The sequence below is a fragment of the Phodopus roborovskii genome, unplaced genomic scaffold (genome assembly GCF_943737965.1).
Source record: "Phodopus roborovskii unplaced genomic scaffold, PHOROB, whole genome shotgun sequence".
NCBI classification, from domain to species: Eukaryota; Metazoa; Chordata; class Mammalia; order Rodentia; family Cricetidae; genus Phodopus; species Phodopus roborovskii.
This window is the reverse complement of record NW_026125218.1, coordinates 13,753-28,392: the sequence shown is the minus strand read 5'-3', so window position 1 is coordinate 28,392 and position 14,640 is coordinate 13,753. Positions and strand designations below refer to the sequence as shown.

Sequence of the window (14,640 nt, the reverse complement as noted above, 5' to 3'; positions counted from 1 at the left end):
GACAGCTCCCATGGTCACGACAATGGCTGTTGTTAAACCCAGTGGGTCACAAGAGCAACAACAATAACAACAATAACGAAACCCTAAAATCAACAGGCTTGAAAGTGCAGAAATTGGTGTGGAGGAAAGGGGCTGGACATAATTGGCAGGCAAATAAGAGAAGGTAGGGATTGAGAGGGGTCAATATGCTCTGGGTAAATGGGTAGGATTATATAATATCAAAATTTGATTAGATAAAAAGTAGTTAATCTTTGATAGTCAAATACACTTCACACAAGTTGAATAAAAATCATTTATCAGGGCCTCATACATTAGAAATGGGAAAGGTGGGGCAACAGGGAATGAGATTTAAGGAGAGAGAGAAGAGGGGTAATTATCATTAAAGTTGTCTGAAAGAGACATAGAATCCTATTACTTTATTTTTACTTAAAATTACATGTGTTTAACTTTTATTTTACTTTTTAATTTTTGAGAATTTCATACACAAATTCTGTTTCAAAACATCAATTCTCATCTCTCCTTTCACCAACTCTTCCAATGCCTCCCTAGTTCCTTTTCAACTTCATAGCCTATCTTTAATACACACACACACACACACTATATATGTATATATGTGTATACATATATACATATATACACATATATTATAACAGTATATATAGTATATTCTTTAATATACATATACACTATAACTAACAATTGTGTATGTTAATGTAGTAATTTAATTATTTTATACATGCATATATCATATACATTAGTAATATGTATAACAGGTTAATTCAAGCTACATCACCTGGGGTGATAGTACTCTCCCCAAAATTTATAGACTACATAATAAAACACCAATGCAAGGTATGGGGAAAATCTCTTTTTAACTTATTAGCCAAGGGGATCCAAAAGACCCCATGCAAACAATATAGGGTATTGCATTGCCCTTCATTGCCTGAAGATACCACATACTTCAGACACAAAACTTGGAAGAATCCAGATAGTATTAACTTGGATGCTTCCTCCCTGAGGATTAGCTCTCATGGTATCAGAAGAAGCTCTGTAAACTGCCAAGGCGGGGAGGGGAACAATCGACAGTCCTATCCAGCTGTAACATCAATGAATCATAAAAATCACTGGGATGGAAAGCTATTCCAAAAGTGCAATAGTGACACTTTTATCCTGGTAGTAACCAAAACCAGCTAACTGAACTTAAGGCCTTCTCATTAGGAAGGAATTCATTCCTGGTTCTGAAAATTAGTGGCTGGAGAGGTGGTGTTACCTAGAAGAGAACCCACCACTGCCACTTTCTTAAACCAGTGCACCCTCTAACTGCAGTGTAAATACTGTAAGTGTACCTCTCGGGCCTCATCAAGGAAACCTCTGGATGCAGTAGACAGAGACCGTTGCAGACAGCCTCAACTGGACAAGTGCAGAGAACAAGTGACCATGGAGTTTATAGGCCCAGTTGGTAGTCTGCAACTCAGGCCTTATGTATAAAGCGCAGGGAACATTGCTGAAGAGGAGTCTTCATATGTGACAGGAAAGTTGCCACCATGAAATCTCAAAAACAAGGTTGCCATAAAACCCAAAAAAACAAAACCAAACAAAAACAAAAAGCCCAAAACTCTAACAACCCTGAAAAATGACACTAGCAATTGACTTGCCAAAGTGGGTGGGAGAAATCTTATGAGGCTCCACACTAGGTAACGAGATACAGTTGACAAGACTGAAGGGCTTGAGGAAGCCATCAACCATTCATGTGGATCACGATCATTTGGAAAACTCTGCGTCCTAAGTACTGCTGAATAAAAATCAAAAGTGGGCACCACAGATTATAAATACCCCAAAGCCAAATGGTGATAACCATATAACCAAAATATAAGTGGTCCTGATTTATCAGAAATTCTATCTTTAACACAAACACAAAATATAACAATCCTGCCAGCATGATCCAGTAAAACAAAACTAGTCAGTTATAAACAAATTAATGTAAACATCATCTTAAAAAAGAAGTTTTCCTCTATTCACACTAGCAATTCTATTGTCCTTGTTTTACTCATCTTTAGGCAGTCATGCTGGTGAGACTTATAGGTATAGCTTCTGAAATTGCTGTGGGAAATAGTCTCACAGTCCCCCAAAAGGACAAAGGTCTTGAACCTGGTCTGCTGTCCAGCCCTTGTCTGTTTCTGTGCTGGAATGATCTTTAGAATCTCATCCTTTAGGAATGTGCCCAGGAAACAGTCAATAATCTTGGATTCCTTAATGGGCAGGGAGAACAGACAGATCTCTAGGGACTTGATCTCCATGTCCTTAACCAGGTGGCCCAGCTTGGGATCCACTCCTCCACAAGCCCAAGGCCACAGCCTCGACCAGGGCCCTTGAGACCGCTGCTGAAGCCTCCGCGGAAGCAAGCTGCGGCCTCCTAATCCTGGGTCCCTGGGACCTCCGGGCCCTCCCGATGCACAGGCAACGGTCATGTTGGTCTTGGTGTTAAGTGTCCAAGGAGGTAGCCACTGCTATCCGAGGGGCCATCATCTTGGCCAAGCTTTCCATTGTCCCTGTGCAGAAAGGTTACTCGGGGAATAAGATCAGCAAGCCCCATACTGTTCCCTGCAAAGTGACAGGCTGCTATGGCTGCGTTGGTGCGTCTTATCCCTGCCCCCAGAGGCACTGGCATCGTCTCTGCTCCTGTGCCTAATAAGCTACTGATGATGGCTGGTACTGATGATTGCTACACATCAGCCAGGAGCTGCACTGCCACCCTGGACAACTTTGCCAAGACCACCTTTGGTGCCATCTCTAAGACCTACAGCTACCTGATCCCTGACCTCTGGAAAGAGATTGTGTTCACCAAGTCTCCTTATCAGGAATTCACTAACCATCTTGTGAAAGCTCACACCAGAGTCTTTGTTCAGAGGACCCAGGTTCCAGCTGTGGCCACCACATAAGGGGTTTTATATAAGAAAAATAAAGTAAATTAAGTCTGTTAAAAAAAAGAAATAATCTCCCTGTTCCTCTGGCTCTCCCCACCCTCTCTTCTGCAATGATCCTTGAGCCTCAGGACTGAGAGTAGTACTGTTGTATCAGTTGTGGTTCTCTGTAATGGTCTCTGTCTGTTGCAATATAGGAGGGTTCAGAGGGGAGAAAATGTGAGGTGGAGATAACATAATGATATTATAATTCAATAAATAAAGAATTTAAAAAATGATAATATATGACAGCCAGTCATGAAAAAATATCAGAATTTTTCTCATTTATACTTTATAAACTGACCTATAGCTGTAAGAAAGGGTTTAATTTATCACTTAAATTGGAGTCCTCCATGATGCAACGCACACTTTTATATGGCAATAAAATTTATTTTTCCCTAAATTGATATGGCTTTATTTTTGATGTCATATAAAGATGGCATCATGGAATAAAGTCTTGACTGGTTGTTGCAGAGCAAATAGTCTTTCGCTGATGTAACTAAGGCATCAGTGTGAAGGTGATATTATAATCCAAAGGGTAAGATGGCTTTATGCGAGATCAAGCCAGATCAAATCCTGGAATGGACAGGGAGGTGGGAATGAAGTTCAACCCCTGAGGAGCTATATGTGTGTGTGGTTAAAAAGCTGCTGTACTATAACACTATAGGCTAACAAATTAGAAAACCAGTTCCAAGAATAGGGTACCTTTTTTGAAACAGTTGTTGGTGAGGTTTTATATGCTTCAGTTACTGATTACACACACACACACACACACACAATCTATGTATCTATGCATGCATGCATGTATGTATGTATCTATCTATCTGTCTACCTATCAATTAATCAATCATCTACCTACCTACCTACCTACCCACCTACCTATATATCTGGTAGGTCTATTTATATCCCTGTGAAGAACCTCTACACAGATCTCTGTAAAGACTGCGTCAGTTTGTATTATTACCAACAGTGAATAAATGTTTCTTTTTCCACATCTATGCTAGCATTTGTTGTCATTTGATTTTAACCATTATAATTAAGGTAAAGTAGGGGTGGATTTAATCTTCATTTCCCTGATGGCTTAAGATGTTGAATATTTTAAAATGTTTCTTAGTTATTTGCATTTCATTTTTTTGAGAACTCTATTTAGTTCTATGTTCCATTTTTGAATTAGGTTGTTTGGCAGTTTTTCTTTTCTTTTCTTATATATTTTAGATACTAAACCATCTGTGAGATATATCCCTAGGAAAGATTTTCTTTTAAAATCTGCAGTCTGCATCTCTATTCAAACAATTTTGTCTTTCTGTCTGGAAGTTATTGTTTTGTTTCACCAGGTTTCATTTAGTAATTGTTGGTCTCATTGCCTTAGATATATATGTATCTTTATACTCCAATACTATATATATATATATATATATATATATGTATATATATATATATATATGTATATATATGTGCGTGTGTGTTATTGGGTATGTTGAAAGAGAAAATAAATGGCCTGGGCAGTAAAGTAAAATACTACCTGCAGCTTATAGCAATGAGTCACATAAAATAAGGGGATTGGATGCATTGTTTTGCTGGGATGAAATTTCTTTGTATGTAGCTTCCAGACATGTAATTTATACAATAAGATAGAGGGCAGTCCATATGGTATCATTCTAGTTTAGCTTGGCTTCCATCAAGATAAGTAAGTTTGTGGCTTTGTAGGAAGACAACTGACCCTGCAGGATTAAACAAACAAACAAACAAAATACAAGCAAGTAGTGAAAAATCTATAAAGTTGGGTCTGGTGAGCTAGCTCAATGGGAAAGGGCTCTTGCTAGCAGGGTGATGAGCTGAGACCCATCCCTGAGTGGGAATAGAGACTTTTGTTCTGCAGGTTGTCCTTTGCCCTCAACACACTTGCTGTGACACACATGTCAACCCACATGTGCACACTAAGATTAAGAAAGATGATTATTTTTATGAGTGTGTTTTTGTGTGTGTGTGTGTGTGTGTGTGTGTGTGTGTGTGTGTGTGTGTGTGTGTGTGTGTGTTACCATGTATGTTCAGTTCCCATGGAGGCCAGAAGAAGGCTTTAGATCCTCTGGAACTGGAGTTATAAATGCTTGTTAGACACCATGTGGGTATTGAGAATCAGACCTGGATTCTCAGGAAGAGAATCAAGTGATCTTAACCACTGAATCATCTCTCTAGCTTTGGGTTGTTTGTTTTCTTTATGTTTAGTTGTTGAGTTCTTTGTATATTCTAGATTCTAACCCTTTATGTGACTGGAAAAGATTTTCCAGTTGTAGATTGAATCGTCACTTGAATGATGATATACTTTGCTGTACAGACATTTTTTAATTTCATGAATTCCCATTTGGTAATTGGTGGTTTTAATTCTGCTATCAGTGTTCTAGTCAGAAAGCTGATCCCCTCCCCCTACCCCCAATGAGTTCAAGTATATTTTCTAATTTTCCACTATCAGATTTGGGTTTGGGTTATAAGGTCTTATGTCAAGATCTTTGGTACACCTGGAGTTGAGTTTTGTGTGTGGCAAGAGATAAGGATCAAGTTTCTTTTATTTCACATATATCTACTCAGCAACATTTGTTGAAGATGCATTTTAAAATTTATATTTCTAGTTCACTTTTTAAATTTTTAAAACAATCTTATTTTACATACCAGTCCCAGTTTCTTCTTCCTCACTTTCTCCTGCTCTCCCCACCTTCTCTCCATCGCCCACCCCCCCCCCATCCACTCCTCAGAGAGGGTGGAGGCCTCCCATGGGAAATCATCAAAGTCTCTCACATCATTTGAGGCAGGACCAAGGCCTTCCAACCTGTATTTAGGCTGAACAAGGTATCCCTCCATAGAAAATGGGTTCCAAAAAGTCACTTCATGCATTAGGGATAAATACTGGTTCCACTGCTAGTGACCCCACAAACTGCCTAAGACACCCACTGTCAGCCAAATACAGAGGGTAATATCTTCTTTTCTCCTAGTTGTTTTAGATTATTGGGTTATATGTAAATATAGAATTTAAGATTATTTTTTCTGAGAAGAATTATGATGGTATTTTGATGGGAATTGCATTGATATTCTAGCTTGCTTTTAGTAGGATAGCGTTCTCACAATATTAGTCCTACCAACCCAGGATCATCCGGAGTCATTCTACCTTCTAGTGTCTTCTTTTATCTATTTTATCACTATCTTAACATGTTCACTGTACAAGCTTTCAATTCCTGTGTTAGATTTGGTCCTACATATTTTGTTTTTCTTGAGGCTATTGTGAATGGTATTAGTTCCTTGATTTCTCAGTTTATCACTTGTACATACAAATACTACTGTGTTTTCTTCTTTTGTGTGCATTAACTTTGTATTGTTCCCCTTTGATGACAGGATTTTTCAGCTGTAGAGGATTTCTAGTGAAGTCTTCAGGGTCTTTAATGTACAGAATCCTGTCACCTGCACATAAGGTTACTTTCACTTCTTTACTATTTGTATCCCCTTTACTTCTTCACTCATCTTAGTTCTCTAAGTGACAATAGAGAATTCTATATATTTCTATATTGAGTGGAAGCAGGAGCATAATCATCCTTGTATTGTTTTTGATTTAAGTGGCAATGCTTGATCTTTTTTCTCCATGTAGCAAGATTTTGGTGGAGAGATTAAGGTGTACTGCCATTTGTTGAGGCATGTTTCCTTATCCTCAGATAATCCCTGGCTTTTATCATGAAGGGATACTGGATTTTGTCAAAGGTCTTTTCTGTATCTAATGAGATGATCATGTGAATTCTGTCATTTTGTCCCTTTTTGTCATGGGTTGTGTATATTGATTTATGTTTGTTGAAGCATCCCAGAATCTTTGTGATGAAGCTGACTTGATCATTGTGGATAATCTTTTTCTTTTCTTTCTTTCTTTCTTTCTTTCTTTTTTTTTTTTTTTTTACAAGTTTCTTGTTTTTTTTAAGTGTATTATTGGGAAGTTTTACATCTATGTTAATCAGAGATATTGACTATTGACTTAAGTTTTTCCTTTTTTGTTGAGTTTTGTGTGCTTTTGATGTAGCTTTATAAAAAAGAATTTTGAGATGGTCCCTTTTTTTGTTCTGTGAACTATTTTGAGGAACACTGATGTTGGTTCTTTGAAAGTCTACCACAATTCTGTGCTAAATCCATCTGGATCTGGGTTTTTAAAGTTGGAGATGTTTACATTACTGTTTCTATCTCACTGGGTGTTAAAAATCTCTTATTTGCTTCATCATGATTTAACTTTGGTAGGTCCATATATCTAGAAGTTCACCTATTTCTTTTATAATTTCTAGTTTGCTAGAATGTAGATTTTAATTTTGTATTTTCCTTCAGCATGTGTAGCAGTATTTACCTTTATCTTCAATATTATTTATTTGGGCACTTTTCCCCCATTTTGGGTAATTTGGCTAAAACTTTCTTAATCTTGCTTTACATTTTTTTTTTTTAAATTTTTGTTTCATTACCTTTTAAATTTTTATATACTTAATTTCAGCCACAATTGTGATCACTTATTCCAGTCCACTTCTTTTGGTGTTTGTTTTTGTTTTCCCAAGGTCTTTAGGTGCATCATTTTTTTTCTTAATTTGAAAGATCTCAACTTTTTATATAGGCACACAGTGCTATAAAGTTTCCTGTATTGTAACCAATAGATTTTGATATGTTGTGCTTTCATTTTCATTAATTTGAAGGATATTTTTCTTTTAAAAAAATTTGAGACAGGGTTTCTCTGTGTAATGCACTAGCTGTCCTGGAACTTGCTTTGTAAAGTTCAAGAGTGGTCTTGAACTTGTAGAGATCCGCCTGCCTCTGCCTCCCAAGTCCTAGAATTAATGGTGTGCACCAACACTGCCCAGATCCATTAAAGGAACTTTTAAACTTCATTCTTCATTTCTTCTTTCACTCAACTGCCTTCAATAGTGTGTTGTTTAGTTTCCACAAGACTGTATACTTTCTGTGGTTTCTGTTGTTATGATATTAAGTTTTATTCCACTGTAGTCAGATGGAATTTAAGATGTGACTTAATTTTTCCTATATTTGTTGAGACTTTATTTTTATCCTACTAAGTGGTCTCTTTTGGAGAAAGTCCCATGTGAAGAATGTGTGTTCTTTAGTGTTTCAGGCCTGGAGGGTTAAGTTTCAGAAAGGAAAGCAAAGGGTTGACTAAGGCTCTTAGTGTGATATTTTTCAGTTTATGGTCTCCTGGAGCTGAAGGGTTAACTGTGATTAAAAAGAGACAAGAACTATTGAAGTAAAACCTTTTCTGTATTGGGAGAGTTGATGCTGGTTAGCTGAGCTGAGAAATTAGTGACAATTTAGAAAAGACTAGCATCCCTGAAATGCAATCCACTGGGAATACTTCCTAAGAGTCAGCACACAGAAGCCTTGGTATAGAGGGGATGACAGCTGTACCTAATGCTAACAGCTGAACTTGGTAGTGTTTAAGAGTCTCCCAGGTGGCACCGGTTTTGAGGGTATGAAACAGTCATGGAGAGCAGGTGAGGCTTGTGAGAGTCCCTACTCCAAATGACTTGACAGATTTAGATGACTCCTCCTGGAAAGCATCACCCTGCCTGTGGAGTGGGGGTGTGTGTGGGATGGGAGGGTGGTGGTGGGGTGTATGGGAGTGAGGGAGGGAGATGGAACTGGGACCTATATGTAAAATAAAAAAAATTAAAAAAAAGGGAAAAAATTAGAAGAATCTCAAACCAATCTTCAGGAATCTGGTAGGACTCAGGACATCTCAGGCAGTGGGAGCCAGAAGTTGACAAGGAGAGGCTAGAATCCCTACTGAAGATAGGGGAGCTGAAAGAGGGAGTAGAAGGTGTGGCACACATAGTCCTCAGGAAGGCCTCGGGTGGATGGTGCACAAATGAGGATTTGCAAGTGGTAGGAATAAACAGAAGTAGAGGATTTTAGCTACCATGTAAGAATACCAATTACATTAAATAATCATGATTTGCAATAAAATTGGTTCCAATTCTTAAATCAAAACTATATGTGATCACGGTTTTAAACTGAGCTCCTGCAATGGAATTCAGCAGACCGTGATAAAATAAAAATGTGCTCATTCATATTAAAATTCAAACCTAAAAAAAGTTATTATTATTATAAAATATTTCCCCTTTTTAAGATTATAATATAATTACATCATTTTCACCTTCCCTTTCCTCACTCTAAATTTTTCCATATACCCTCTTTCCTTCTTTTCAATGTCATGACCTCTTTTTTCATTAATTGTTTATATATATTTGTTTATATTCCTCACATACATATAGTGTACACACATATATTCCTCATATAGATAAATGAAACCACCTTAGCCTGTATAATGTTACTTCTTATATGTATGTTTTCAGGGCTGACCATTTGGTATTGAGTAACCGATGGTGTGCTTTCACCTCTGGAAGACTACATCTCCACTTACAGTATTCCTTAGTCGAACATCTAGGGTTCCTTAGTTCTTTATATATAGGTTGAGACCCATTGAATGGAAGAAAGTCTTTGCTAGCTATATATTCAACAAGTATTAATGTTTACAATACAGAAAGAACACAGAAACTCAAACATTAAATAAATAACACAATTTAAAAATAGCTCCTGGAAATGAATAGAAAATGCTTTAAAAAAGAAAGAAAAGAAAATGTCTAGGAAACACTCTAAAAAATGGGCTCTATTCCCTGGTGACTCTGTCAGCTGTCAATATGCAGAAACATTTTCTACCAGCAGCCATTTAGATCTCTTCAGACTTATTCTTAGTCCTGTAGCAGCCTGATGGCAGGAGACCTTACTTCCCTCCCACTTCAATTCCCTGGACATTACTTTTTGGTGCAGCTTCGTTTACCCTACCTCTGTTCCCGAGGACTCTACCTCCTGGTGGGGATGCTGGTTTCCTGCAGATCCCCTCAGCCTTTCCCCCTAGCTTACTTCCACTCTATTCTGTCACCTCTCGACCTGTAGGAGCACTCTGTACCAGGGACTCAATAACTACAATGCTGGCTTAGGACACAGAATAGGTGACATAAATCAAAGAATGGCACACACACCCAACATAGGCAAGACCAGATCTTAGCACTAAGAAACACCTCAAACACTAAAACTCTGGATGTCTAGATTAGATCCAGCACAAAAACACAAACATAAATAGCCAAGATAATATGCCTTCTTTAGAACTCATTAACCCCATCGCAATAGGCCCTTTAGCAAAATGCAATTTTGCTGAAGCATAAGACGGAACTTCAAAATAGCAATTATGAATATATCCAAAGACCTTAAATGTACACGAATAAATGTATCAACGAAGAGCATAAACACACAACAGTTGAATGAAGTAATAAAAAAGTTAAAAATATTTAATAAAGAAATATAATCACTAAAGAAAATCCCAACTGAAATAAAACATTTAGGATGGCAAACAAAAACCTCAGAGGTAGGTGTCAGCCTCACCAACAGACTACAAGACAGGAAAGAGATAATCTTAGATATTAAAGATAAGGTAGGAGAAATGAATATCACATTCAAAGAAAAATGTTAAACCTAAAAAGAAAGGAAGAAAGAAGACAAAGAGGCAGAGAGAGAGAGAGAGAGAGAGAGAGAGAGAGAGAGAGAGAGAGAGAGAGAGAGAGTACAGGCACAAAATATCCAGGAAATCTGGGATACTATGAAAAGACCAAACCTACAAATAATAGGGATAGAAGAAGGGGAAGAAGAAACCCAAGTTACAGAAAATATTTTTAACAGAATCATAGAAGAAAACCTTAAGTAGGAGGTATCTATAAAGGTACATAGAGCATGTAGAATAGCAAATAGACAGGACCAGAAAAAAGAATTACCCACAATACATAACAACCAAAGCACTAAAGGTATGGAACAAAGAAAAAATATTAAAACTCTCCAAGGGAAAAAGATGACAACATTAAATCAGAACCATTAGAATAATACCTGATTTCTCAGTGAAAAATTATGAAAGCTAAAATGGCCTGAATAGATGTTCTAGAAACTCATATAGAAAACAAATACCAGAGGACAAGACCAGGCGGCATAAACACATAGAGACAGCTTACCTAAACAAGGAGGAGCTAATGGGCCACCAGACTGATAGCTGGGAAGCCAGCATGGGACTGACTCAGGCCCCCCTGAATATGAGTCTCAGCCAGAAGGACTGAGCAGTCTAAGGGATCTCAGACAGTGGAGCCAGGATGTATCCCTGGCGCACAAAAGGACTTTGTGAACACATCCCCCATGGAGGGATAACTGCCTTAATCTAGAGACAGGAGAGAAGCCCTAGTCCCTACTTCACATGACCTGTCAGATCTACATGACCCCAACTCGATGGGGAGATGGGAGGGGAAGGTGGTTAGAGTGCATGTGAGAGGGCAGAGAGGGTAAAAGGGAGGGAGGGAGGGAAGAAAGAAGGGAGGCAGAGGGAACTGGGATCGACATGTAAAATATTAAATTAAAAAAATGCTTTGACTCCAAAATTTAAGTTCAAGGACAAGTTACTGGGGAAAAGGATTTCTATTTTTGTTTCCACAGGAAATGAAAAGATGTGGATTCCTTCCAGACTAATTTGGGTTTGATCAAGCCAGACCACCTGAAACAGAGTACCAGGTGATCCTACATTCAAAACAGCTGGACAAAGCAGCCTTACAGATTACAGCCAGGATTTCTGCATCTTCTTCGAATCCCCCATGGTAAGTGCCCCTTACCAGCAGGAAGTAGTTTGGAAAGAATGACACCCAAATTCCCAAATATTGTTTATAAATGTTTGTTTTCATTTAAATAGACTTGGTTATATAAAATAAATAAAAAATATGAAAAATAATAAAAAATCCAAAAAAGCAAGCAAGCAAACAAACAAACAAACAAAAAAACAAAAAAACAAAAAACAAACAAACGAACAAAAAAACAAAAAAAAAAAAAAAAAGAAAGAAAACAAATACCAGCCCAGACTGTTATACCCGGCAAAACTATCAATCATAGCAATAAAGAAAGAAAACCATATGATAAACTAAACTCAAGCAACTTACATCTACCAACCCAGCCCTACAAACAGAAAACACTAGAAGGAAATCTTCACTCTGAATAGACTAAGCACACACAAATGACACAAGGAATAAATAATCCCAGATGAGTAAATCAAAATGGAGGGGGCATCATAACAAAATAACAGGAATGAAAAAAACACTGCCCATTGACAACTTTCAACATTAGTGGTCTCAATTCCCCAGTTTAACACACACACACACACACACACACACACACACACTGACTGGATTATAAAACAGGATTTATATTTCTGTTCATCTAAGAAACACACCTCATCATCAAGAATGGACATCACATCAGGGAGAAAGGATGGAAGAATGATATTTCAGGCAAACGGACCCAAGTAGCAAGCAGGTATAGCTATTTTAATATCTGAGAAAAGAGACTTCAAACCAAAATTAATAAGAAGATAGAGGGAAGAACACTATATTCTCATCAAAAGAAATATTCACCAAGAGGATATTGCAATTCTTAACATCTATGCAATAAATACAAGGACAACCAATTTCATAAAGGAAACACTACCACAGTTAAAATCACATATTTATAACTTCAATACCTCACTCTAACAAAAAGGCAGGTAGGTAATCCAGACAAAAACTAAATGGAGAAATGCAGGAGCTAAAAGACATCACAAAGCAACTGGACCTAACAACTATTTATAGAAGTTTTCACTCAAACACAAAAGAATATTCCTTCTCAGAAGCTCATGCAACTTTCTCAAAACAGTATGTTTTACAGACACAATAAAATTGAAATAACACATTGGATCATATCTGAACACCACAGATTAAAGCTAGATACCAACAACAGAACAACAGAAAGCTTTCAAATTCATGGAAACTAAATAACTCACTACATAATGAAAAATGGGCCAAAGCAGAAATCAGGAAGGAAATTCAAAGCATTTTAGAATTGAATAAAAATGAAAACACAGCATACCCAAATTTATGGGACAAAATGATAAACCTGAAAGCTCTAGAACAAAAAGAAGTAACAAAGTAGATGGCAAATAATCAAATAATCAAAGAAATAATCAAGCTTAGTTCTGAAGTCAACAAAATAGAAGCAACAACAAAAACAATGCAAACAATCAATGAAATGAAGGGTTGGTTCTCTGAGAAAATCAATAAGATTAATAATCCATTGGTTAAATTATATATAAGAAAGAAGTTCCAATTTAATAAATTACAGACAAAAAGGGTACTTCATAACACACACTGAGGAAATTCAGAGAATCTTTAGGACATAATTAAAAAATTTGTATGCCACAAAACTGGTGAACCTAAAAGAAATGGATGAGTTTCTTGATATATATGGTCTACTAAAGTTAAATCAAGGTCAAGTAAGCAATTTAAACAGACCCATAACTCCTATAGAAATCAAGCAGTAATTAAAGAAAAAGCCTCCCCAAATCATAGGGTCAGATGGATCCAGGGCAGATTTCTATTAACACCTTCAGAGAAGAATTAATGCCGATATTCCTCAAAATATTCCACAGTAAAGGAACATTTCCTCATTGTTTTTAAGAGGCCACTCTTACTTTGACACAAAAACACACAAAGATCCAACCAAAAGAGAGAGAGAGAGAGAGAGAGAGAGAGAGAGAGAGAGAGAGAGAGAGAGAAAATTATAGACCAATATCCTTTATGAGCATAGATACAAAAATCTTCAATAAAATACTTGCAAACTGAATCCAAGAGGACAACAAAAATATTACCCACCATGATCAAGTTGGCTTCATCCCAGAGATGCAGGGATGGTTCAAAATTCATAAATCAACAAATGTAATCCACCACATAAACAGACTGAAAGATAAAAACCACATGATCATCTCATTAGATGTAGAAAACGTCTTTGTCAAAGTCCAACATCCCTTCATGATAGAAGTCATGGAGGGACTACATATACAAAGGACACACCTCAATATTATTAAGGCAATTTACAGCCAACCCATAGCCAACATCACCCTAAACAGAGAGAAACTCAAAGTATTTCCACTAAAATCAAGAACAAGACAAGAGTGCCTCTTCTCTCCATACACATTTAATACTGTACTTGAAGTCTTAGCTAGAGGCAATGAGACAACTGAAGGAGATCAAGAAGACACAAATAGGAAGGGAAGAAGTTTGTTTGCACATGACACCATAGTGTACATAAGTGACACTAAAAATTCCACTAGGGAAACTTCTACAGGTAATAAACACCTTCATCAAATTAGCAGGATACAAAATTAACTCATAAAAAAATCAGTTGCTTTCTTATGTCCAAACTACAAACACACTGAGAAAGAAATCAGAGAAATAATACTTTTCACAATAGCCTCAAAAAAAGAAAATCCTAGTTTACCTCTAACCAAACAAGTGAAAAACTTGTATTATATGAACACCAATACAGTAAAGAAAGAAATTGAAGAAGCTATCAGAAACAATCTATAGATTCACTGCAATCCCTATCAAATTTTAATATAATTCTTCATAGAAATTGAAAAAACAATCTCAACTTTATATTCCAGGCTATCTAAAATAATCCCGAATAAGAAAAGAATTGCTAAAGTTATCACCATCTCCAGAATTTAAGTTGTATTTCAAAACTATAGTAATAAAAACAGCATGAT

At 36.9% G+C, this 14,640-nt stretch overlaps 1 protein-coding gene across 1 annotated transcript in view; it reads right to left on the bottom strand.

Annotated features, from left to right (window-relative positions):
* Window positions 1–13,820, bottom strand: part of LOC127227038 (E3 ubiquitin-protein ligase HECW1-like) — a 90,981-nt gene extending 77,161 nt beyond the window's left edge. The window contains 1 exon segment of the mRNA XM_051191274.1: window positions 13,748–13,820. Within this exon segment, the coding sequence (XP_051047231.1) occupies window positions 13,748–13,798 (51 nt within the window). The 5' untranslated portion in view covers window positions 13,799–13,820.
* Between the last annotated feature and the right edge of the window lie 820 nt (window positions 13,821–14,640).